The 26,985-nt window shown below is 48.4% G+C and overlaps 1 protein-coding gene across 4 annotated transcripts in view; it reads left to right on the top strand.

The window, feature by feature from the left end:
• Positions 1–26,985, top strand: part of NGEF (neuronal guanine nucleotide exchange factor) — a 135,419-nt gene that overhangs the window by 21,992 nt on the left and 86,442 nt on the right. For 2 of the 4 annotated variants that reach the window (XM_001114604.5, XM_077957920.1), the window contains exons 2-3: positions 16,353–16,703; positions 21,234–21,348. In XM_001114604.5, the coding sequence (XP_001114604.1) occupies positions 16,427–16,703; positions 21,234–21,348 (392 nt within the window). In that variant the 5' untranslated portion in view covers positions 16,353–16,426. Of the gene's footprint in view, positions 1–15,115; positions 15,238–16,352; positions 16,704–21,233; positions 21,349–26,985 lie in introns of all 4 variants that reach the window. The other 2 variants (XM_077957918.1, XM_077957919.1) reach the window with 2 other exon arrangements.

Below are 26,985 nucleotides of genomic sequence, written 5' to 3'. Positions count from 1 at the left end.
TCTTTCTGATAACTTATTTGTTTTGTGTCTCATTATGCTGATCAAAACCTCTGGAAACATGTTAATAATGATGAGACCAAGAACCATACTCTTATTGGGAGAATCTCTGATTTTTCACCATTACTGTGTTGAAATGTACACAGTCTCTTCTTTGCCATGGTGAATTTTCCTTCTAGTCTCATCTTTAAAGGTTTTTGCTGGGGATTGGTATTTAACTTTGTCAACTGACCTACCAATGTACTATATTGTGTTAAGACTTTCTTTTTTTTTTTTTTTTTTTTTTTTTTGAGGCAGAGTCTCGCTCTGTCGCCCAGGCTGGAGTGCAGTGGCGCGATCTCGGCTCACTGCAAGCTCCGCCTCCCGGGTTCCCGCCATTCTCCTGCCTCAGCCTCCCGAGTAGCTGGGACTACAGGCGCCGCCACCACGCCCGGCTAATTTTTTTGTATTTTTAGTGGAGACGGGGTTTCATTGTGTTAGCCAGGATGGTCTCGATCTCCTGACCTCGTGATCCGCCCGTCTCGGCCTCCCAAAGTGCTGGGATTACAGGCTTGAGCCACCGCGCCCAGCCTAGACTTTCTAATGATTATGAAATTGCCTGAATTTTGTTAAGTTAAATCACTCTGAAAATATTTTGATAAAGAAATTAAAACATCTCATTTAACTGTTCATCCTTATTCCATACCTGATTCTTTGGGAAACCCCAGTTTTTGAGAGTATACATATAAAACAGCTTTATTATTCCCCATCATGGCCTCTAACTTCCCTCTGTCCACATTGATTTCTCTGCTGCATAGCAGGAGTCTTGGAGGTTTCTTGTCCAGATCCCATAACTTCCCGTCTCCTTTAGTTTTTAGAATAGACTTAAGGTTCTGTCTAGTCATTTTTTTCTCAAAAGATATATTTAATTATTGAATACATAATACTCGACAGTTTTTTTGTTGTTGTTTGTTTGTTTTCAGACAGAGTCTCACTCTGTTGCCCAGGCTAGAGTGCAGTGGCACGATCTCAGCTCACTGCAACTCTGCCTCCCTGGTTCAAGCAATTCTCCTGCCTCAGCCTCCTGAGTAGCTGGGATTACAGGTGTGCACCACCATGCCTGGCTAATTTTTGTATTTTTAGTAGAGACAGGGTTTCACCATGTTGGCCAGGCTGGTCTTGAACTCTTGACTTCAAGTGATCCACCTGCCTCAGACTCCCAAAGTGCTGGGATTACAGGTGTGAGCCACCGCACTCAACCGACATAGCTTTAAGAACTAAAAATGTATTTAAAGGTATATACCTTAAATTCTTCCTCCCAGCCCTACTCCCCAACTATCCAGGCTCCCTCATCTAATTTAATCTAATTTTAGATATATGTGTGTGTCTATGTGTGTGTATGTGTGCAACCATTGACAATAATTTTGATATTAATTTCTTATAACTCTTTCCAGAAGTTTTTAGGCACATTTGAATACATTTGAATACATTTCCCTCTTTATACTGATAGAAACATACAAAACATACTCTTCTGTTCTTGTTTTTTTTCTTGATGTACCCTAGCATCCTTTCCTGATCAGTACTGTACATAGAACTTCTTCTTTTTTGCTTTTACAACTGCATCATCTCCCATTTGTGAAAAAGTTGAGAATTTTCTCATCTGTGTGGCCAGTTTCTGATGAAGAGACACCCCGGTTGCTTCCAATAGCTTGCCCTTGAACAATGCTGCCATGAGTCACTGGCCCCAGGATGATGCTGGAGTGAGTCACCTGTACCCAGGACACTCCCCACAGTGCCGGCAGATCCAGGGGCCAAATTCCTGCAGGGCAGATGGCTGGGTCAAAGCGTATTTGCTTTTTGATTTTGACAGGCATTGCCAAACTGCCCCGTAGGGCTGCAATCCATGTAAACTCCCACCAGTAGGGATAGCGGCTGCCTGCTGCCCTTGGCTGCACCAATTACTCTTCAGACTTTTGAGTTTTTGCCAATGCGGCAAGTGAAAAAAGACATCTCAGTGTGGTTTGGATTTTCTTTCCTCTTATGAGGCTTGAAAATCCTTTCACAAGATTTTAAGGGTGATTTGTATCAACTTTCTGCGTGCTGTTTATATCCTTTGCACATTTCAGCCACGTTCCAATTTTCCAAAGTTCAATCTCATACTGTTCAAAGCTCTTCTTGCAGACTGTTTGGGGAGTGGCAAGGAGCTGGCGTGGAGCCACCCTCCCCACCTCTCCTCCTCCCCCAGTGGTGGGGGAGGGAGCAGGGATCAGCCAGCTAAGGCACCCCTACTTGACCAGCTGCGCACTGCGGTAGAAGGCATCCCTCTGGGGTCTTTGAGGTTGTCTCACACACACACACACACACACACACACACACACACACACACTGGAGACCATCCCTCCCAGAGTGGTGGCCACATCTTCCTCTGGGCCTGGGAGCACATGCATGCTTACAATCCCTTCTCCAGCTTGGGGCCTCCTATTGCTTGGCCCAGTGGCCACTGGGCAGTCCCCAACCCCTACCACTTGCTGACATTTGGGTTCCAAGGACCCTCAGGGAACTCCAGGGTCTTCTTGTAAAGGGCTGCTCCAAAAGCCATAGATAACAAAGATAAGGTTGAGGGGGTTCATTTTCTTCAAGGACACACAAGCCACAATCCCTTTGAGCCCCATGGAACAAAGTCTTCCAGCAGATCCCTACCTTCAGAAATCCTCCAGCCCAGAGCCAGCTCCATTCCCACAGGCGGCGTATTCCCAGATCTCAGCATCATAACCTTAGGCTCTCAGAACCCTTTCCCAGGAGACTTTGGAACGGGCCCATGGGTTCCACAGCCCTGCGAGCTTCCAGCTGGGAGCCTCTCCTTCCTGCAGGAACCCCTGGGCCTCTCCAGGGCTTCTTTGGAGCCAGCTTCCTCTTGACATGGGCTACAGCATCCGCAAAGGGCCAAGCTTCTCCCTTCTTCCTCCTCTTCTTTTATCTGAGAGTGGGGACTACCATAGCGGGCACACCTACCTCAGTGATCCCTCAGGTTGCCGGCAGACCCAAGCTGCAGCAGAAATTTGGTTGGCCTTAGCAGCAATTCCAGAACATCAGAAAAAGTCCTGCTATGGCCGAGCATGGTGGCTCATGCCTGTAATCTCGCACTTTGGGAGGCTGAGGCAGGTGGATCACTTTAGGTCAGGAGTTCAAAACCAGCCTGGACACCATGGTGAAACCTCGTCTCTACCAAAAATATAAAAAATTAGCCAAGCGTGGTCCATGTGCCTGTAATTCCAGCTACTTGAGAGGCTGAGGCAGGAGAATCGCTTGAACCTGGGAGACAGAGGTTGCAGTGAGCCGAGATCATGCCACTGCATTCCAGCCTGGTGACAGAGTGAGACTCTGTCTCAAAAAAAAAAAAAAGAAAGAAGAAACAAAGAAGAAAGAAAGAAAGAAAGAAAGAAAGAAAGAAAGAAAGAAAGAAAGAAAGAAAGAAAGAAAGAAAGAAAGAAAGGCCTGCTCTGCATCTTACAATGCCTCCAACACTTGATTTATGCTTCTTGCTGTATATGTTTCCTTCCTCTCTAATTTTGCCTTTTGACTTATAAACTGTGTATATAATTTTAAAAGATATTTAATTGACAAATGTGGAATACGTTCAAGGTATACAATGTGATGATGTGATAGATATATACATTGTGAGAACTGAAAGACCTTACCCTTTGCCCCACATCTCCCCTTTGCCAAGGACCCCCGGCCCTTGGCAAACATTGCTCTACTTTCTGCTTCTAAGAGTTTGACTTTTTAGATTCCACATATAAGATCATGCAGTATTTTTCTTTCTGTGTATGGTTTATTTCACTTAGCCGTATACAGAAAGCTCAACCAAGCTCATCCATGCTCTTGCAAATGGTGTAGTTTTCTCCTTTTTTATGGCTTAATAATATTCCACCACATATATGTACCACAATTTCTTTATCCATTTATCTGTAGATGGATATCTGGGTTGATTCCACATCTTGGCTATCAGGAATAATGAACATGGGGGTGTAGATATCTCTTCAAGATGCTCATTTTATTTCCTTTGGATTTATTTCCAGAAGTGGAGTTGCTGGATCATAGGGTAGTTCTATTTTTTTTTTTTTTTTTTTTTTTTTGGAGACGGAGTTTCGCTCTGCCACCCAGGCTGGAGTGCAGTGGCTGGATCTCAGCTCACTGCAAGCTCCGCCTCCTGGGTTTACGCCATTCTCCTGCCTCAGCCTCCCGAGTAGCTGGGACTACAGGCGCCCGCCACCTTGCCCGGCTAGTTTTTTGTATTTTTTAGTAGAGACGGGGTTTCACCGTATTAGCCAGGATGGTCTCGATCTCCTGACCTCGTGATCCACCCGTCTCAGCCTCCCAAAGTGCTGGGATTACAGGCTTGAGCCACCGCGCCCGGCCGGGTAGTTCTATTTTTAACCTCTTGAGGAACCTGCATACTCTTTTCCGTAACTGCTGTTCCAATTTACATTCCCACCACCAGCACACAAGGGTGCCCTTTTCCTACATCTTCTCTCACCAACACTAGCTCTGTCTTATCTTTCTTATAACTGCCATCCTGACAGATGTGAGATGGTATCTCATTGTTTTGTCTTTTTCTAATGATCAGTGATCTTGAGTGTTTTTTCATGTATCTGTTTCCATTTGTATGTCTTTTTTTTAAAGAACTTTAAAGCAAAAGTCAATCTTCAGCAATGCTTCTACATTTTACTTTTTATTAGCATATTTAGTGGAAAAGCCTGTTGGGCCTGTCATAAAGTGAATTCTTTTTTTTTTTTCTTTTTTCTTTCTCTTTTTTTTTTTTTTTTGGACAGAGTCTCGCTCTTGTTGCCCAGGCTGGAGTGCAATGGCTTGATCTGGGCTCACTGCAACCTCTGCCTCCCAGATTCAAGCAATTCTCCTGCCTCAGCCTCCCAAGTAGCTGGGATTACAGAAGCCTGCCACCACACCCGGCTAATTTTTGGGTTTTTGTTTTGTTTTTGTTTTTGTTTTCATTTTTGTTTTGAGACGGAGTCTCACTCTGTCTCTCAGGCTGGAGTGCAGTGACACGATCTCGGCTCACTGCAAGCTCCGCCTCTCAGGTTCACACCATTCTCCTGCCTCAGCCTCTCGAGTAGCTGGGACTACAGGCACCCGCCGCCACGCCTGGCTAACTTTTTTTTTGTATTTTTATTAGAGACAGGGTTTCACCGTGTTAGCCAGGATGGTCTCGATTTCCTGACCTCATGATCCGCCCGCCTCGGCCTCCCAAAGTGCTGGGATTACAGTTGTGAGCCACCGCGCCTGGCCTAATTTTTGTATTTTTAGTAGAGATAGGGTTTCGCCTTGTTGGCCAGGCTGGTCTTGAACTCCTGACCTCAGGTGATCCACCCGCCTCGGCCTCCCAAAGTGCTGAGATTACAGGCGTGAACCATGGCACCCGGCCCATAAACTGAATTCTTAGTTTTGCCTTCTAGTGCAGAGGTAGCACATTCCTGTGGTATGACTGCATTGGTATGATTTTAATGGGAAGTTGGGAACTGGAATTAACTCAAGTTGCTATCTCATCTAAGAGTTTGCTCAGGGCTTCCGACAATAAAGAACAAATTCCAGAACTCCCTATACATGGCAGAAGGAGAAAGGGAAGGAGCGCACGGCCAGATATCAGGTGACGGGGGAAGGTTCTAGTCCTGGCTGTTGAAGCTCCGTGACCCCAGAAAGCCCCTGCCCCTTCAGCAAATGGCATTGTGGCTGGAGAGATGGCTGGGGGATCCTGAGAGCTGTCCCCAGTCTCCCCGTCCACTCTCAATTCCTTATTTCATTTCCTAATTTGCCTGCTTTTCATTCATTCAACCTCTTACACTGAGAACCTACTACGTGCAGATATGCAGATCTCTATATCGTTATCTTCTTAATCTTACGCTCCGGGCTCTTTGATTCCTTGAAGAGCTGGCTTTAGAATTCCATCATCTGCCGATTTTTTGTAAATATAAAATAAAATGTTTAACTTTTTAGAAGTTCCATTATCTGAAATTTCCCTGCCCTGCCTAATGCCTGCCAAGCCTGCAGACTCCTTCCCCAGAGTCCTCCTGACTTCTCCTTCCTCCATCACCCACACCGATGGCTCATTTGTGCTTCGCTTGTTACAGTTCATGCAGCTCACGGTTCCTCTTCTCAGTCACGCTGTCACTGGCCTTTTTTGCCAGTAGGAATGTCTAGCTTGTTCTTTCGCCTCTGGCTCTGCCTCTTCCCTAAAGGGCTCTCTTCACGTCACAGGTTATAGATACAAACCCATAACCTATAACTCTCTGGCACTGGACTTCCTTCCTGTAAAAAACAAATCGTCTCAAACTCTGTATACCACTCTCTGATTCCTAGGTTTAAAGTTAATTACAGGACGGGCACAATGGTTTACACCTGTAATTCCAGCACTTTGTGAGGCTGAGAAAGGATGATTGCTTGAGGCCAGGAGTTCCAGACCAACCTGGCAACATAACAAGACCTCCATCCCTACAAAAAAAAAAAAAAAAAAAAAAAGAAAATTAACCGGGCCTGGTGGTGTATGCCTGTAGTCCTAGCTACTGGGGAGGCTGAGGAAGGAGGATTGCTCGAGTCTAGGAATTCAAGGCTGCAGTGAGCAGTGATGGTGCTACTGCACTCCAGCCTGGGTGACAGAGTGAGATCCTGTCTGAAAAAATTAATTTCAGTGATTTCTGTCCCAGCGTCAGGAAAGGGCATGCTGTTCACATTTGATGTACCACTTCCCTTGCACATGAATTTTTCAGAGTTTCTAATCCACTTCCCATTTTTGCGTGAACATTCCAGCCTGGAGGATGTAAAACTGAGCAGCAAGGAGTGGGAAGAGGTGGTCCTGGGGTGGAGAGGCCTGGACTCGGGGCCCAGCTGGACCGTGGCAGCCACGTGCGCTTGAGAACGTTCCTTAATCTCACCAGGTTTCAGCGCTCTCGTCTCTAAAAGAGATGTTGTTTGTATTAGAAACTACGATTGTTAAACTGGTATTCAATGAGTTGTTCCTGTAATTCAAACTTAACCTTCCAGGTTAGTCCCAACCCTACACGAGACCCGAGACCCAGGCACAACGGGCCATTTCCAAGTCCAGCGTCCCCCATAATCTCCCTCTGAGCTCAGGCTGGCTTCTCCCGCACATTCTTGCTTCCTCTCCTAGCGTGTTAATGAGCTCTGCAGCCTTAAGGAAAGCCAGGGGCCATCCTTACTTTTCTCCTTGAGCCAAGGTCCCTGGCTTCCCTCCTGCAGCTGTCTGCTCAGATAGGCCGCCCCTGCCCTCTCAGCTAACCCTGCACCCCCCGCCCTACCTGCTTCAGGCATTTCCATCCACAGGAGGGTCTCCATTCACCCCTCAGGCACCAAGCTGCTGCTTTCTGCCTTCTGCCCTGGTCTTGGTCCCAAAAGGTCCCCTCCTCCTTCCCTCACCGCTCTGGGACCCTCCTCTCTACCTCCTGAAGCCGACGCTGCCCCCAAGTGGCCACGGAGTAGTAGGGGCTGCCCCCACCCCCAGGTACAGGACTTTCTAGGCTTCCTGGCCTTGCTCCAAGCGCCCCTTCTCCAACCCCTTTCCTGTTCCTGCCCCTCCCCACTGCTGGCTCCCCAGTTTCTGAATTTCCACTTAAGATTTTTCCAGGATCTTCTCTCCCTCTCACCTTTGTTCACGCTCAGAACACCAAAATGCCCCAGTGGGCAGCCATCCCCAGGGCAGGGTGACAGCTGTCTCCCTGTGTGATTGATTGGCTTTTCCACCTTTTCCACAACTGTCAAGGGTTCCATTCGAGACCCATGCCATGCGGGTCCTCCTTGGACACGGAGCGTCTTCTGGGGCCACTGTCCCAGCTCCCTCCCTTGGAGGGGCTTTTCCGCCAAACCAGAAACTTCATCTGTGCCTCCTTCCTCTGTCTAAATCCTCCGATCTCACTCTCCCCACTTTGATCCTGGAAGAAAAAAGTCCCAAGGCTGCCAGGCGCAGCAGCTCAAGCCTGTAATCCCAGCACTTTGGGAGGCTGAGGCAGGCAGATCACGAGATCAGGAGTTTGAGACCAGCCTGACCAACATGGTGAAACCCCGTCTCTACTAAAAATACAAAAATTAGCCGGGTGTGGTGGCCAGCGCCTATAATCTTAGCAATGCAGGAGGCAGAGGCAAGAGAATCACTTGAACCCGGGAGGTGGAGGTTGCAGTGAGCCGAGATTATGCCACCGCACTCCAGCCTGGGCGACAAGAGCAAAATTCTGTCTCAAAAAAAGAAGCCCAAGGCAAACCTGTGTCTCCTACCCAGGAAGAGGCTAAGGCACCAATTCAAGGACCAGGAAGGAAAGTGGAAATGATGTAGGTGGCCTGGGATCAGCCAGTCCCTCCTTTAGGGGTGCTGGGGGGCCTTTCGCCTCAATAAGCCCCATCTTCCTGCCCCCTTGATGGTGCATTCAAGCCCTTCTTGTCACAGCAAAGGTGCCACCATGCTGTCTCAGGCCACACTTCCTGGCCACCTGCCCAACACCTGGACCCTAACACGCCCCACAATCTCCACAGGTGCCCTGTGTCCCCTCCTTGGAGAGACTGATGATGTCTCCATGTCACCTGCTGGGCAGCAGCTGCCCTTGTGCTCCTGGTGTGGGGCTGCCCATGCCTCCTGCTGGGCTGAAGCTGAAATCCGAGGTCCCAGCTCCAAGGATTGACTTCCACTGAAGCTCCTCCAGTCCCAGTACCCCAGGCTGCGGCCTCTCCTGTGATCTGCTGCTCACCAGCACCTCCCCTGCAATGCGCTCTGCCACTTCCCTCTCCCTTGTAGTCCTTTTTTCCTCTAGTGGCCCCTACGAGCTCCAAGGAGGCCAGGCCCATCTCACTGAGCTGTCCCCAGCACCTAGAGGGGCCTGTTCCCAAGCAGGTGTATAAACACCCAATGGGTTCACCTTGCCCACTGCCTAGACAGAGCCAATTTATTAAGACAGGGGAATTGCAATGGATAAATAGTAATTCACGCAGAGTCAGCTGTGCAGGAGATGGGAGTTTTATTATTACTCAAATCAGTGTCCCCAAGCATTCGGGGATCAGAGTTTTTCAGGATAATTTGGCGGGTAGGGTCTTGGGAAGTGGGGAGTGCTGATTTGTCAGGTTGGAGATGGAATCATAGGGGGTTGAAGTGAGGTTTGCTTGCTGTCTTCTGTTCCTGGATGGGATGGCAGAACTGGTTGAGCCAGATTACCACCTGTCTGGGTGGTGTCAGTTGATCCATCAGGTGCAGGGCCTGCAGAATATCTCAAGCATTCATCTTAGGTTTTACAATAGTGATGTTACCCCCAAGAGCAATGTGGGGAGGGTCAGACTGTTGGAGTCAGAGGCTGCATGACCTCTAAACCGTAATTTCTACCAGTGTAGCTAATTTGTTAGTCCTGCAAAGACAGACTGGTCCCCAGGCAAGAAAGGGGTCTTTTCGGGAAAGGGCTATTAGCAATTTTGTTTCAGAGTCAAACCATGAATTGAATTCCTTCCTATAGCCTGGCCTATGCCCAGGAATGAACAAGGACAGCTTAAAGGTTAGAAGCAAGATGGAGTTGGTTATGTAGGATCTCTTTCACTGTCATAATATCCTCAGTTATACTTTTTGCAAAGGCAATTTTAGGTGCTTGGGAGACCCTCGGCCTTGGGGAGGAGACATCCCCCTTTCTCTTGTTTTCCACCTTCTCCTACCTCTACGCCTCCATTCCCCTAGGCAGAAGATGATAGCAAGAGATGGCAGGGCTCCAGCTGCCCCTTCCCTACTGGCGCCAGTCCTTCTCCAGATCAGGACTCCTGTTTGCCTCTGACCTGCGCAGGCACTCCATGTGCTCTAGACCTGGCCAAAGCGAGGGCCACTGCGCTCGCCCGGGCAGCTTCTCCCTTATGCAACTGCTGAGGATGTCCTGGTGGCCCTGTTCCCCTAGGACTTTGCTTGAGGGGGCTTTAGGGACTAGTGAACCGGAATGCTCTGAGAGCTGTCGGACTCATGCCTGTAATCCCAACACTTTGGGAGGCCGAGGTGGGTGGATCACTTGAGGTCAGGAGTTCGAGACCAACCTGGCCAACATGGTGAAACCCCACCTCTATTAAAAAAAAATATATAGTCAGGCATGGTGGCAGGTGCCTGTAATTCCAGCTACTTGGGAGGTTAAGGCAGAAGAATTGTTTGAACCCAGGAGGCAGGGGTTGCAGTGAGCTGAGATCACGCCACTACACTCCAGCCTAGGTGACAGAGCAAGACTCTGTCAAAAAAAAAAAAAGAAAGAAAGAAAGAAAAGGAAAGGAAAAACAAATGCAGTATTGGCCCCCTCCCGGGACCTCCTGAGTCAGATTCTGTGATTTAACGAGAGCCCTGGGTGATGTCTGCATTTGAATGAGTTCCAGTCTAGAAACCTCACCTCTCCCACCCACCATGCCCCTCCCCACAGGCACTGTGCCTTCCTGCCCTGCAGCAGCTGGTGATTGCTACAGCTGAGCCTGCAGCCAGCTCCCCACAACTCCCCAGCTCCTTGTCACCTTGAGTCCTGACCTCCCAGGACACTGATTCATGCAGCCCAGTGCTGGGAGGTGTAACAGCCACCTCGGCTCCTGGGCCTGAAGCCGCACAATTAACACGGAGACAGCCAAATAGAGCCCCCAACAGCCAAAGAGAGCCCCCTCCTGGCTCTGCTTCTTCCAGGCCTGCCTTCAGCCCATAGTTACAACAGTATCTTTTGACCACATCACAGGTCCCCCCACCAAATGAGTCAGAGAGCTGTAGTGTGACCCCTGCCGCACCATTTGCCAGCCATGCGACCTTGGCCAGATTATCACAGCTCTGAAAGCGGCAGCTGCCTCATCTATAAAGTGGGGGTAATTATCACATTGACTCATGCGGAAGTTGTGAGGCTTGGCTAAGGTAACTCATCCATTCATCTAATGCTGTAAAAAAAAAAAAAAAAAGATGCTTACAGAGTGTTGTTGTGTGGCCGGCATCAGGGACAGCAGAGACCCAAACAGACCAAGTCCTGTCCTGAAGAAGCTTATTAAGGAGGGAATGTGGACAGACATAGAATGAAGACGTGAGTCCCATGCCAGCAGGTGCTGAGGGGGTGTTCATGAATAAATGAATGAATGAATTAATTAATTAATTAATGCAAATGCACCATGAGCTGCACCCTCCTTCAGTCACAAAGCTATCCCCAGGCTCCTCCACCCTGAAGTTACCATGGAATAGAAAGACATGGGTCTAAAGCTGCAGAGGAACTTAAAGCAACATCAGAAGATTGGGGTGGGGGAAGCTTCTGGGTTTTCCGGCAGTTAATGGTTATAGATGAATCAAAGCAATTATAAAAAGACTCCAGACGTAGAACACATTTGCTTAAAATAGTCTATAATTGCAGCGGAAATAGAATTGTTTTACAGATAGTTTTGCAATCTCTTCGTGTGTGTGTGTGTGTGTGTGTGTGTGTGTGTGTGTGTGTGTGTGTGTGTAAAATCATCTCAAAGACGGTAAGATCTGGGAATACTTCTTCTCAGGGTTTCAGAGCCTCCTCCTTTCAGGGAGAACAATCCCCCTGACTCTTATTGTAACATGAACATCCCTCTGAGGACTCTCTGAGCCTCCCTGGATCACCAACTTTGAGAGCTAGGAGTCGAGAACACCCACCCACCCCATGTTTTCTGGACAGGAAACTGAGGCCCTGACTTGCCTGATGTTAAGCCCATGATTACAGGCAGCTGGAAGTGGAGATTCAAACCCAGGTCCCCTGACTCCTGGCCCAGTGCCCTTGGCGGTATACGGTGTGGGCGTCCTTGCATTCCTGACACCGCACAGTAAACGCTGGTGATCAGCACTGACACAGGCAACATCGACCGAGCAGGGAACACAGCACAATAGGCTACAGAAGCCAGACACCCAGCCTGGGCAGCATGGCGAAACCCCATCCCTACAAAAAATACAAGTATTAGACGGGCATGGTAGCACGCGCCTGTGCTCCCAGCTATTCAAGAGGCTGAGGTGGGAGGATGGCTTGAGCCCATGAGGTCGAGGCTGCAGTGAGCCATGGATGAGCCTTTACTGCACCACTGCACTCCAGCAAGGGCGACAGACCACCAGCTCCACCTTCACAACAGAAAAGAGCAAACCAAGACTCTGATTGGTGGTTGCCTGGGCTGGGGGCGTGGCAGGGACTGACCTCCGCAGGCACAAGGGGACTTTCGCTTGGTGAGGGAGCTGTTCTGTATCTTGGTGGTGGTGGTGGTTACATGCACTGAATGTGTTTGTCAAAACTAATAAAAAGAGTAAATTATGCCTCAAGTTTTTTTCTTTTGTTTTGTCTTGTTTTTGAGGCGGAGTCTCACTCTGTCACCCAGGCTGGAATGCAGTGGTGCAATCTCGGCTCACTGTAACCTAAACCTTCCCGTTTCAAGCGATTCTTCTGCCTCAGCATCCCAAGTAGCTGGGATTATAGGCACCCTCCACCATGCCCAGCTAATTTTTGTTTTGTTTTGTTTTAAGTAGAAACAGGTTTTCACCATGATGGCCAGGGTGGTCTCGAACTCCTGACCTCAAATGATCCCCTCCCACCTCGGCTTCCCAATGTGCTGGGATTACAGACATGAGCCACCATGCCCAGCCCCTCAAGGTTTTAAGATGCAGCCTAAAATAATGATTATTAAAAAATGATAATGATAATAAATGATAATGATAATAAAAATAACCTTGACAGACAAAAAAAAAAAGTTTATGTCAGGATCACAACACAGAGGCCTCGGGGATCCCCTTGTCAGAGCCAGAAGATGCTGTTAGCAACTCAGTCCAGTGTCAGTTAGGGATTTCTGTCCACAACTTTTCTCCTAGGAGATTCCTCAACCCAACACCGCAAAACCGGTGTGCTCTGACCCAAACCTGGCTTCACTCCTGCTTCCCAGACCAGGAGTAGCATTCAACCAGGCACCCAGGCCCACAACAAACATGGGGCCAGCTCCCTCGTCTGCTGCTCTCAAAACCACCACAAGCCACTGGCCTGTGATTCCTCCCATTCCTCCCTGCAGCTCCGACCTGGCCAGGTACTCACCTGTGTGCCTTCCCCCTCAGGACGGGCTCTGTGTCCCCCACCACCCCGCCCTGTGCCTCCCTGGGATCCTGTGCCTCCTGCTCAGGGCCTGCCAGGGCCTCTGGCCACCAACAGGGTTTACTGGGTGAGCTTCTCAGTCCAGCAGTCAGAGGCCTCCACAGACTGGCACCAGAATACAACAAATGCCTACATCATCCACTCCCACTCCCACCCCACGGGACCCCTGACCATCACTGTCCACAGGTCCAGCTCTTCACTGAAAGCAGCCTCAATGCAAGGCTTTGGGTGAGGTGGTAGGCATAGGGGCCGGGGAAAGAAGAGAGAAAGCAATGCCAGGGGCGGGCAGGCCTCACTGCACTCTAAAACCTCCACAGCCCCTCCAGCCTCCATCTGGACAGCTCCAGTAACAGGAATGTCACTCCGATACTCATGGTCTCTGCCTTACACTGAGCTCAAGGCCATCTTTGTCCTTGGTTCTCATTCTGCCCCCAGGCCCCCAGAGGGCAGATGGGTACAATGGTGACCTCATCCCTCCCGAGTCTCTGCCTGTCCCTGCAGCCACTTTTCTGGTGGATCAGGTTCCCAACTGGAGCAAGCACAGGGGTCCCCATTCATCTGGCCAGGATGGAAGCTTCTCTCTCTGTCTTCTTGCTGGCTCAAGAATGGTTTCGCTCTTACTGCAACCTCATCCCCTCAGTGACCCAGGTTAGACTTGCTGTGAATGAAAATCACCCCATCTTGCTGGAGCTGTGGGTTCCTCGCCACATATACGACAAGCGTCATCCTCCCAGGCACTCCCGGGAAGGGTGCGTATTCATGGTCCATCCTAAGTGTGTCCTCCCAGCCACTGCACAATCCTCTCTGGCCACCTGAAATAGCAGCATTGCTTTCTAGCTGGAAGAGGCTTCGCCGACCCCATAGCGCACACTCCAACTTCATGGATCAGGAAACCGAGGCCGGGACCAGAAGGGTCAGGTATTACTGCGCCTCCCAGCCGACCATGGTGGGGAAGGCACTCCCCGGGTCCCCATGAGCTCAGGTGGTGCCCCTGCACGTGGCCCAGCTGCTCTGAGGCAACCTCTGAGTACGTTCATGTTCATTTCTGCCTGGCTGATAATTCATAGGGAAGGTGGTTAACAGAACAGGACCAGCCCTGCAGGCAGGTGGGAAAGGGGCGCCATCCTAGGGCAAACCTTCTGATACAAACCTGTGTCGGAAGTAGCTGGTTCTAGGAACCAGAGTGGCCTTCAGTCTTCAAATCCCCCTACCCAGAAAGTCCCAATTCGTATCTTAGGTAAACAAAGGCATTCTCGGCCTGGGATAGGGGAAACCCAATCTCCTATTCTACCTAACCACCTGCCCTGAGATCAATAGTGTGGAGTTGGCTGGTGGGTGTAGAAGAAGGTTTGGGAACTCAGAGGGACTCTAAAGGAAGAGGTGTGGGGAAGAGGAGGGGTGCCGTGGGAAAGGAGGCATCTGAAGCCCAGCCCTCCATGCTCCCCATTTCACAAAGGAAGACACAGACAAACGCTCCTGATGAATCGTAGAACCCTGGTTGGGCTGGATGTTTGTGGAAGGGAGCAACAGAGTGTTTCAAGTGTCCGTGTGAAGAGACCACCAAACAGGTTTTGTGTGAGCAACATGGCTGTTTATTTCACTTGGGTGCAGGCAGGCTGAGTCCGAAAAAGGAGTCAGCAAAGAGAGGTGGGATTATTATTGGTTCTTATAGGTTTTGGGATAGGCGGTGAAGTTAAGAGCAATATTTTGAGGGCAGGGGGTGGATCTCACAAAATACATTCTCAAGGGTGGGGAGAATTACAAAGAACCTTCTTAAGGGTGGGAGAGATTACAAAGTACATTGACCAGTTAGGGTGGGGCAGAAACAAATCACAATGGTGGAATGTCATCAGTTAAGGCTATTTTCACTTCTGTGGATCTTCGGTTGCTGCAGGCCATCTAGGTGTACCCGTGCAGATCACTGGGGATGTGATGGCTTAGCTTAGGCTCAGAGGCCTGACACAGAGGAGGACTGGAAGCGTTTTTTTTTTTTTTTTGAGATGGAGTCTGGCTCTGTTACCCAGGCTGGAGTGCAGTGGCAAGATCTCTGCTCATGGCAACCTCCACCTCCCGGATTCAAGCAATTCTCCTGCCTCAGCCTCCTGAGAAGCTGGGACTACAGGCAAGTGCCACCATGCCAAGCTAATTTTTATATTTTTAGTAGAGACAGGGTTTCTCCATGTTGGCCAGGCTGATCTTGAACTCCTGGCCTCAAGTGATCCGCTCGCCTCGGCCCCCAAAGTGCTAGGATTATAGGCTGGCGCCCAGCCAAGTCTCCGACCATTTTGAGAGTATGATAGAATCTCTGGACCTATAAGCCAGAAAAATGTATATGCTCACACACAACCTCGTACCCCTAAAAACTCCATAGAATCCATGAGACCCCAGGTTTCAAGCCCTCAGACGAGTGGAGAACTGAGAAGAATTCCTAGCTCAGCTTCTCTGTCTAACATGCTGTCCCACCAACTTAGACCCACTCAGAGGGTCCACACAGTCCCTCACCCCGAGCACCCCTACCCTAGAAGGAGGTCTGTGCGGGGAGGGAGGTGGGGTTTTTTCTTGTTGTATCCCCCTTTTCCTATGAAAGTTGTCCTAGTTCAGATGATGTGCTATATGGTCACCCCAGAGGGAGGTAACCATTCTGTTTCTCCAGCCCATGGTGGGGTGGCCGTGGGATGGGAGGACCTTATGCTTCCACCACGGCCATACATTGTTCCATCAGAGAGGTCACTAATGCACCCACTAGACTTGGCCGCCAGCTGATGGCAAGGTTTGTCGCCTTGGGGATCAACCTTGCCCACGTCTAAACTTATCATTGTGAGACCTCGCACCAGCCGGCAACCCTTTCTCATCTTCCAAGACTTTCTTTTCCTGTCTAGACATTTACGGTCCCTCTCCATGCTTTCCTGGAATTCCCTCACTATTTCTGCTACTCTTTTTCTCTGGAATTATTTAAGAAGTGTTTATTCGAATGTAGTTTTGCAAGCCACTTTAAACATTTCCCACTAAAAGTGCATCCTATGAATAATATAAACAAACGGCAATTATAAAATGATACATGAATGCCTCCAAATTGCAGAGATTAAGCTGTAATTTTCAGTGGCGAAGACGTGGATACCAGGATGTGCAGATTATCCTGCATTTCATCAAATTCGAATGGGAGTGCAATTCCACAGTCTGAATAGAATACTTAACCTGATGACTCTAACTGAAAATTGTTTTCTGTCTATTCTAAAGCACTCACACCAGTGAAGCTTGGGAAAGCCATTGACCTCCAGTTGTTCTGCTGAGAAACAGCTGGCTCTATTTCCATGGAGACCAAAGAATCTGAAGATTTGGAAAAGACCCAGAGGAAATCACGAGTGATTTCTGCAAGTGATCAACAGAACATTGATAATGAACCAGTCGAGGTGAAACCTGAGTTACTCCCAGAAAAAGAGACTTCTCAAGCTGACCAGGATATCCAAGACAAAGAACCTCATAGCCACAGCCCAATTAAGAGAAATTCCATCTTCAATCGCTCCATAAGACGCAGAAGCAAAGCCAAGGCCAGAGACACCCCCGAACGGAACGCCAGCTGCCTGGCAGGTCAGTATCAGGGACAGCTGTCACGGCTGTTTCCTTACATCCAGTTGGAGTCATCAGCGCTGAAAGGTCCTCATTAAATGAGAAAGGATAAGTGGCATTGAAAAGTACCAAGGACAGTTTCAACAGGGTAGTGCATTTTAAAACCATTATCTAAAGAACCCAAATTCCTCCACTATGATGACATGTGTACTTAGGAGAAAGGGTTGACTCAAATTAGACAATTAGACTGGCTTCTACTGAAAAGATATTTCTTGTTCTAGAACTCAGCAAAACACCCCTCGCAGTACGTGCATTCTAGAGGGAGACTTAGAGCCATCCACATTAGGGGTTATCTGGGAACATGAATTTTCTCAGTGGTGAGGTTCTGTCCTGTTCTCTCACTGTGACTGCCACAGCCAAAGCTTCTGCTGCCCTGAAAATAAATGAGATTAAAACCTTGGGAATAGATTTGCAGCAAGACTTCTTAATCATTTAGACCAGTGCCCAGCACATTTTATCTGCTCAAAATATACGTATTGAGCAGAATAAAGTTCAGAAAACTTTACTAATGGGGTGTTGTGCTACAGACCCTTTTCCTTGTGACGTGCTCCTATGGCTGACCGGAAGCCTGCTGGGGGTACAGAATGTGTGACAGTTTCCCAGCCCTGGAGGCACAGCAGCTGCCACCAGACTGTATGTGCTACCCTGACTGTGCCAGAGTGGCAACCCCTGCTAAATCCAGAGACTTCATCAGTGCATTCAAAAACATTCATTAAACTCTGTATTGGATAGCTGTTTGCTACACATTAAACTCCCTTCAAAATACAGAGACTTAAAACAACAATATCTATTATTTCTCATGATTGTGGGGGATGGTTTAGTGGTTCCTGTGTCTGGGCCAGTTTGCCTAACCTCTGCAGTCAGCTGGTGGCTCTTCTGGGTTTGGAAGGTGGAGGACAGCCTCACTAATCTCTCTGGTGGTCTGTGAACTGGGACTGCCTGCCTCTGCTCCACGTGGTCTCTCATCCCCCAGCAGGCTGGCCCAGGCTTGTGCACATGGCAGTCAGGTTCTGAGGGAGCAAGAGCAGAAGCTGCCTGGCATCTTGAGGCCTAGACTGAGAGACTCAGACCTTGCATAGTCCCTTCCGCCATGTTCTGTCAGTTAAACCAGCCCACAGGACCAGCCCAGACCAAAGAGGGTGGGGAAATTGACTTCACCACTCCATGGTGGTAGAATTTGTGGCTGTTGCCGTCCACCACAAACACTAACAAAATCATGTATCAAGCACTGAATTAAACAAGAAAAATACAATGATTGAAATACTATCGTCATGGAAGCTCAACTTTTCCATACGTTTGAAATTTCCCATATACTAAAAGTTAAAAGCACACTCTCACACACAAGGAAGCTGGAGTCTCTGCCTTTGAGGAACCCACAATATTGTAATGATGTCATTTTACTGCAAGCCATGTGTGAAAGTTTACAGGAGAGATAAAGGCAAAGCACTAGACCCTTCTGCTGGGGTTAGGAAAGGGCTTCCCAAAGAAGATGATATTTCAGATGAGTCTTAACAAATGGATAAGGACGGCTGGGCGCAGTGGCTCACGCCTATAATCCCAGCACTTTGGGAGGCCAAGGCGGGTGGATCATCTGAGGTCAGGGGTTCGAGACCAGCCTGGCCAACATGGTGAAACTCCGTCTCTACTAAAAATACAAAAATTAGCCGGGCATGGAGGCATATCCACGTAATCCCAGCTACTCAGGAAGCTGAGGCAGGAAAATCGCTTGAACCCGGGAGGCAGAGATTGCGGTGAACCAAAACCATGCCACTGCACTCCAGCCTGGGCAAAAGAGTGAGACTCCATCTCAAAAAAACACACAAAAAATGGATAAGGACATGGCTGGGGAGAGAGTGGGAGTGAACTTGGTTGATTTCATGCAGGTGCCCAGTGGCTGTGCTAGTGTGCTAGGCAGACATTTCAAGGGTATTCTTACCATACCCATTTTACAGATCAAAAATAAATAACTGAGGCCTACAGAGATTGAGCCACTTACCCAGAATCACACAGCTATTGTGCAGTACAGATTGAGCTGGAGTTCAGATCCTTCTGGCTCCAAAGCCTGTGTAGATGGAGAAGGGGGTTACAGCAGCGCCATCCAACAGAAATATGCTGCACGCCACATACATCATTTTAAATTCTCCAGTGGCCACATTTAAAAAGTACAAATAAATGAGTGAAATTAATTTTAACAATGCATGTTATTAACCCAGCAGATGCAAAAAGTACCATTTTATCCTGTAGTTAATAATCAATATAAAAACATCAATGAAATAGTTTACATTCCTTTTTTTGCACGAAGTCTTTGAAATCTGTTGAGTATTTTATATTTGCAGCCCCTCTCAATTCGCATGCCAAATTTTCATTGGAAATACTTGATCTGGATTTAGATTGCATAAAATGTACAGTCAGAAAAGTGGATTTACATACCCAAATTGATCCAAATACCCTTAAAAGTTTCCCAACAACAGAATCAATATGAGTTTGTACTTTTAAATTTAAATTACGTTAAATAAAATGAGATGTTCCCCTCCTCAGTCATATTTGCCTGCCACATTTCAAGTGCACAGTGGCCAGATGTGGCTAGCTACCACCTTGTTGGGCTGGGCAGGGGGAGGGCATTGTAAGCAGACAGAAAAGCAGCTGCAGCTGTCAAGGTTGGGGGTCAGGGAAGTCTTTCGGGGTTGCAAGAAAAGGGAGGTATAGGGCTGTTCTGGGATGAAGCTGGGGAGGGAAATAGGGCCACTGGGGAGAGAACCTCGAGTTTGTGACCTCCCCAAGCTAAGTCAAGAATGCTGACACCAGATAGACAGAATAGTGCTATCCCCAAAGGTGGCCTTTATGTCAGTTCATAAACATTTTCATCAGATTTGCAGAGGTTGTTTGTTGGTTTGTTTGTTTGAGACGGAGTCTCACTCTGTTGCCCAGGTTGGAGTGCAGTAGTGCGAGCTCAGCTCACTGCAGCCTCCACTTCCTGGGTTCAAGCGATTCTCCTGCCTCAGCCTCCCAAGTAGCTGGGACCACAGGTGCCTGCCACCATGCCCGGCTAATTTTTTTTTTTTTTTTTTTTTTTTTTTTTTGAGGCGGAGTCTTGCTCTGTCACCCAGGCTGGAATGCAGTGGTGCTATCTCAGCTCACTGCAAGCTCTGCCTCCTGGGTTCACGCCATTCTCCTGCCTCAGCCTCCGGAGTACCTGGGACTACAGGCGCCCACCACCATACCCGGCTAATTTTTTGTATTTTCAGTAGAGATGGGGTTTCATTCTGTTAGCCAGGATGGTCTCGATCTCCTGACCTCGTGATCCGCCCACCTTGGCCTCCCAAAGTGCTGGGATTACAGGCATGAGCCACCACGCTCAGCCTAACTTTTGTGTTTTTAGTAGAGACAGGGTTTCACCATGTTGGCCAGGCTGGTCTCAAACTCCTGACCTCAAGTGATCCTCCCACCTCGGCCTCCCAACGTGCTGGGATTACAGGCATGAGCCACCGCACTTGGCCTTCCAGTTTTATATTTACAGTGACTCCTTCATGTCACCTCCTTGGAGTGAATTCTTTTGACTGCTCAGTGCTTCCTGATCCAAGAGTCCAAGGAGAAAATGTACTACTTGACCTAGATGGTGAGAAAGAGCGTGGGGTGGGGGCTGATGGGACATTCTCTGTTTCATCTACAAAATGAGTACCCCTTCAAAATCATAGCAGATCATTGCCTAAACATCCCACTCCCAGGTGAGCAGACTTTCTGGAGGAGGCTAACCTGACTCATTATTTAATATTGATTAGGACTTGGGCATTGTTAGACGGTAAAAAAAAATTGGCAAGTTGCCAGTGACTTTTGACCAGTAGAAATAACACCAATGGTTATAGCTTTGTTGCCCTCTAAACATTAGCCAGGTTTGTATTCTTATTTCCAATATTTTTTTCCACTGACTACGTACGTATGTTTATGTATACGTAAATGTATATAAAGTTGCTTATACCATCATTATAATTTTCTTTTTTTTTTCACCCAGGCTGGAGTGCAGTGGCACGATCTCAGTTCACTGCAACCTCTGCCTGCCAGGTTCAAGCAATTCTCCTGCCTCAGCCTCCCAGGTAGCTTGGATCACAGGCATCCGCTACCACGCCCAGCTAATTTTTGCATTTTTAGTAGAGATGGGGTTTCACCATGTTGGCTAGGCTGGTCTCAAAATCCTGACCTCAGGTGATCCCCCCACCTCGGCCTCCCAAAGTGCTGGGATTACAGGTGTGAGCCACTGCGCCCGGCCCATAATTATAATATTCATAGGGATGGCAGCCCAGGCCATCTGACACAGCATGAGGTGTGACAAACTCCCCTTCAAGGAGTGAGGGGAGGGACAGCCCTTCCCCCTCTGCCTCCTCCACCTTCTAGCGTGACTGCCGTGACTGCTGCTACTGTCCTAGGCTTGCAGAGAATTGCCTGAAAAGGGTTGATCTATATCTTCTAACTTGCTCCATTTCTGAAATGTCACAGATTCACAGGACAATGGAAAATCTGTAAATGAGTCCCTGACCTTGAATATCCCCTGCAGCAGAATGCCTCCTTGGAGAACAGCAGTGCAGACAGGCCCAGGAGCCCAGAAGATGAGGTAAGAGATGGCAGATCGTGAGGAATGCTGGTCTGGGAAAGATGCACCAGAGGTCACTGCTGCGAAGACTTGACAGGGTTACAAGGGTGTCATGTTAAAAAAAAAATGGTAACTTTTGGTTGCCCATGCTAAAAAAAAATAAAAATAAAAACTCCATAATTTCAAAAAAAAACTACTGTTTCATACAGTAATTTTTAAAAAAATATTTATGGGCAGTAATGGGGTCTTGCTATGTTACCCAGGCTGGCCTCAAACTCCTGGGCTCAAACAATACTCCAGTCTCAGCGTCCCAAAGAGCTGGGGTTACAGGCACAATTAACAAAAAAACTATTGTTACTCGTCTGTCACAAAACTAGGAAATTTTAAATACTACATACATCAAGAAATAGAATAGAAAAATCACAGCCTGGCACGGTGGCTCACGCCTGTAATCTCAGCACTTTGGGAGGCCAAGGCAGGCAGATCACTTGAGGCCAGGAGTTTGAGACCAGCCTGGCCAACATGGGGAAACCCTGTCTCTACTAAAAATACAAAAAAAATTAGCCAGGTGTGGTGGCACTCGCCTGTAATCCCAGCTACTCGGGAGGCTGAGGCAAGAGAATCGCTTGAACCCGGGATGTGGAGGTTGCAGTGAGGTGAGATAGAGCCAGTGCACTCCAGTCCTGGTGATGGAGTGAGACTCTGTCTCCAAAAAATGAGGGAAGCAGGGGAGGGAGGGAAGAAGGGAGGGAGGGAGGAAGGGAGGGAGGGAGGGAGGAAGGAAGGAAGGAAGGAAGGAAGGGAGGGAAGGAAGGAAAAGATAGTTCACTGTATCTCGGCCAGGCACAGCAGCTCGTGCCTGTAATCCCAGCTCTTTGGGAGGCTGAGGCCAGAAGATCGTTTGAGCCCAGGAGTTTGAGGCCAGCCTGGGTAACAGAGCAAGATCCCATTAAAAAAAAAAAAAAAATCACTGTACTACCACCACCCAGAGAGGTTTTGTTATGTTGTAAATGTGCTCCAAGTCTTTTTTTCTATATGTTTATGCATACTTCCTTTTCATAAAACGAGATCTTACTATAAAATATTCTCTAGTATGACTGGATTGTGATTTCTTAATTATGCTCCTATTGTTGGGTTTTGGATAGTGTATCAGTCAGTACCGAATTCAGCTGCTTATTTTAAAACATAGCACAGCTTAACAAGGCAGAGATCTATTTGGCTGTTGTGTGAAAGAAGTCTAGAGGGTTGTGACTGCAGCTCCTTCATGCTTTCAAGGACCCAGGCTCTATCATTCTACTCTATCATCTGTCAAGGTGACTGCCAAAGCTCTAGCCATCACAACCACAGCTCAGGTGGAGGGAAAGAGAAAAGCCAGCAAGGGAAGGGCGTGGCACCAGCCAGGTCTGCCCTGCTCTTAAGAAGATTCCCTGAAACCCCACCAACCATCGCTGCTGATATCTTATTGGCCAAAACTGGGTCACATGGCACCTCCACCAGCAAGGGAGGCTGGGAAATGGGTGTGTCATTTAAAAGGCAGGTCTGGGCCAGTCGCAGTGGCTCATGCCTATAATCCAGTATTTTGGAAGACTGAGGCAGCTGGATCACTTGAGATCAGGAGTTTGAGACCAGCCTATTCAACATGATGAAACCCTGTCTCTACTAAAATATACAAAAATTAGCCAAGTGCTGTGGTACACACCTGTAGTCCCAGTGACTTGGGAGGCTGAGGCAGGAGAATCCCTTGAATCCAGAAGGCGGAGGTTGCAGTAAGCCAAGATCACGCCATTGCACTCCAGCCTGGGCGACAGAGCGAGACTCCGTCTCAAAAAATAAAATAAAATAAAATAAAGTAAAATAAAATAAAATAAAAGCCAGGTCTGGACCAGGTGCAGTGGCTCACGCCTGTAATCCCAGCACTTTGGGAAGCCGAGGTGGGCAGATCACCTCAGGTTAGGAGTTTGAGACCAGCCTGACCAACATGGAGAAACCTCATCTCTACTGAAAATACAAAATTAGCCAGGCATGGTGGCGAATGCCTATAATCCCAGCTACTCAGGAGGCTGAGGCAGGAGAATCTTTTGCGGTGAGCTGAGATCATGCCATTGCACTCCAGCCTGGGCAACAAGAGCGAAACTTAGTCTCAAAAAAAAAAAAAAAAAAGAAGCCAGGTCTGTTTCTGCCCTCAGCAAATGGGTTCCATCAGTGAGGAAGAAAGGGACAGTGGATACAGGGGAGGCAACAGCAATCTCTGACCCAAGATAGTTTCAAATTTTTGCTGTTTTGTAAGCCACACTCTGATAAATATCACTGTGGCAAAACCTAATGCCCAGCCCTCATTATTTCTTGGAGCTAAATTCCTAGAAGCTTCACAATCTCTACAGATCCCTGGATGGCTACAGGGAAATTGTATCCCTATATCTGCTCTGGGGAATTGTGAACCAGGCAACAGAGCAGAATCCTAGGACAAGATGGGGAGGCAATGTTTCCTTCCTGAGGATGCTTTGTCCATTGATCCTTGACCACACACACACGCGCGCGCACACACACACACACCCCGACTTTATTTGCATGTAATTAGATATTATGGGTGGATTAGGCTGTTCTTGCATTGCTATAAAGAAATACCCGAGGCTGGGTAATTTACAAGAAAAGAGGTTTGCACTTTGGGAGGAAGAGGTAGGAGGATCACATGAGGTCAGGAGTTTGAGACTAGCCTGGCCAATATGACAAAACTCCGTCTCTTCTAAAAATACAAAAACAAGTCCGGGATGGTAGTACACGCCTGTAATCCCAGCTACTCGGGAGGCTGAGGCACGAGAATTGCTTGAATCCAGGAGGCGGAGGTTGCAGTGAGCTGAGATCATGCCACTGCACTCCAGCCTGGGTGACAGAGTGAGACTCTGTCTCAAAAAATAATAATAATAATGAAGAAAAGAGGTTTGAGTGGCTCACAGCTCTGCAGGCTATACAGGAAATATGGCAGCATCTGCTTCTGGGGAGGCCTCAGGAAGCTTCCAATCCTGGTGGAATGCAAAAGGAAAGCAGGTATCTCACGTGGGGGGAGCAGGAACAAGGGAGTGGGGTGAGAGGTGCCACGCACTTTTAAACATCCAGATCTCGTGAGAACTCACTATCACGAAGACAGCACAAAGACATGAGGGATCCGCCAAACACCTCCCACCAGGCCCCATCTCAGGCATTGGGGATTATATATCAACATGAGATTTGGGTGGGGACAAAAATACAAACTATAGCAATGGACAATTGTTTCCTGCTGTCTCTGATGTGGCTTAAGCCCCAGGAGCCAAGAACAACACTGTAAATATCTGACCACCTACCTGGGACACAACAGACAGTGAAGCCACCTTCGGTCCCCACCCCCAACCCCCACTGGAGGGTATCAACAGAAGTGACAGTAAAATAACTGACAACCGGGACCCAACGCCAGAGCAAGAGTCCAAGGGACCAAGAAAGGGCCCTGGAAGTGAAGACAGAAGGGGTCTCAGGACAGTGGCTATCTGCCAATTGGTACGTAAAAATGTTTTAACACAAATATTTCCGCATTTTAACACTAGATGAAAGGGGGAGTGACAGGGCTGCCTACTGGGTTTTGTTTGGGGGGAGTTGTGAGTTGTCAGGGTGCTGTGAGTTTCCAACCCTTCCCTGTGGGAGCCTTTCCCCTTAGGTCAAATGAGGAGGGCTTCAAGGGATCCACTTGGAAATCTCTGGAATCTGGGGACAGGACCCTGCTTCACACCCGGAAACATCCAGAGCCGAACTGGCTGAAGCAGCCTGCAAGGAGAGAAGGGCCAGGGCTGAGCAGGGATGGGGCAAGCATTTACACCAAAGGCAAGTCAGAGAGATGCGATTTCTTAGAGCCACGTGTGGGTCTCCAGGAAGAGAGCCAGCTGTGAACTGATTTGAAAAGGATGCTACTCGAGAGCATTTCCTGCTGGAGTCCCGGCTTAAGAGCTTTGCACATGCCAAGGAATTGTAGTCAGAGACCTCCCAGGAAATATGTCTAAGGACACCCACAGGCCCCCACTCTGAGGGCCCAAACAGCAACTGGAGGGTGGGGAGAAGATGGAGCAAGAGGTAGGGGCTTTGGCTGTGGCAGGGTCTGCACCTGGAGAGGGAGAAGCAGACAGTCAGGAAATCGCTTTGGGCTGCTCTCTTTAATACCCAGCGAAAGAGACCATTTGCTTATAACTTCCAAGTAGCCAGCAAAGCTTTGCACGTGGCCTGCCTGAGGTTTCACACAAGGCCCAGGCAGGTGGTGCCAACCTACAGAGCAGGGTGAAGGGGGGAATCTGGAGGAAGAAGTGAGCCCCTTCCTGTTTTTGCCCCACCAAGTCCAGCTTGCCCATGAACCTGCAACCTTTCTGTCTTGTGGCTTAGTGAGCACGGTGGTTTTGGTGAGCACATTGATGGTGACTGCCTCTGAAGCAGGACCTGCCAACTCCACTGTGCCACGTGTCACTATTACATTCTCTGAGCTGGATCTCCACGGCAAGATAAGTCATGATACACCTGCTGTGAAGACATGTTCTAGACAAAAGCCTCCGACGGGCTGTCAGGTTCGGAGGGCTTTGAGTTACTGCTTTTAGAGGTAAAGTCTAAAATATGCATTTCTCCTGGGCATACTACATTGACCATCAGTGAGCCCCTCCATCTCTGCTTGTCTGATGTGAGACTCCCGGGGTCCTCACCCATTCTCTGTCATTTGCTCCCGGCTTCATTTGCTCCATAGCATTCTGAGTGAGGTCTGTCATCCACATAACTGATGTCATCCACGTCCCTGCTCTTGCCCACATCTCTGTATCTCTGTCTTCTCATACTGGGCCCCTGATGCAAAGTGTCGCCGCTGATTTTGAGCATCTCTTGTTCAGTTTCCATAGTCACCTTCCCAATGTCTTTATCCATTCCTATTGAAGTCCATTTTGCTCTCATACAGCGAAATCATTCTCTGTCTCCTTACCTGAGTTGTGCATAGAAAGGCAGATTTCATCATCTAAATTTAGCAGAGGAGAAATACCAACAGTAACAGCAACAACAAAAACCCCTACATGGCACAAAGATTGGTAACAATTAAAGAGAGACGGCCGGGCGCGGTGGCTCAAGCCTGTAATCCCAGCACTTTGGGAGGCCGAGACGGGTGGATCACGAGGTCAGGAGATCGAGACCATCCTGGCTAACACACTGAAACTCCGTCTCTACTAAAAAATACAAAAAACTAGCCGGGCGAGGTGGCGGGCGCCTGTAGTCCCAGCAGGAGGCTGAGGCAGGAGAATGGCGTAAACCCGGGAGGCGGAGCTTGCAGTGAGCCGAGATCGCGCCACTGCACTCCAGCCTGGGCGACAGAGCGAGACTCCGTCTCAAAAAAAAAAAAAAAAAAAAAACAAAAAAAAACAATTAAAGAGAGACTACAGCATTTATCTCGGAAAAGCCCCAAATATTTCATCTCCCTGGTTGGTTTTTGGAATCGTCGCTGTCATTAGTGTATTCATAAAGGTGATTTAAATAATGCTTTATTGAAGGTCATCCTACATTACAATAAAATGTTCAGATCTTGAGTCTATAGCTTGATGAATTTTTACACAGGTACTACATCTCCTTGACCATCAACTGGACCAAGATATAGAACATTTCCATTGCCCC

The sequence above is a fragment of the Macaca mulatta genome, chromosome 12 (assembly GCF_049350105.2).
Source record: "Macaca mulatta isolate MMU2019108-1 chromosome 12, T2T-MMU8v2.0, whole genome shotgun sequence".
Classification (NCBI taxonomy): domain Eukaryota; kingdom Metazoa; phylum Chordata; class Mammalia; order Primates; family Cercopithecidae; genus Macaca; species Macaca mulatta.
This window is presented reverse-complemented; position numbering and strand designations above follow the sequence as displayed.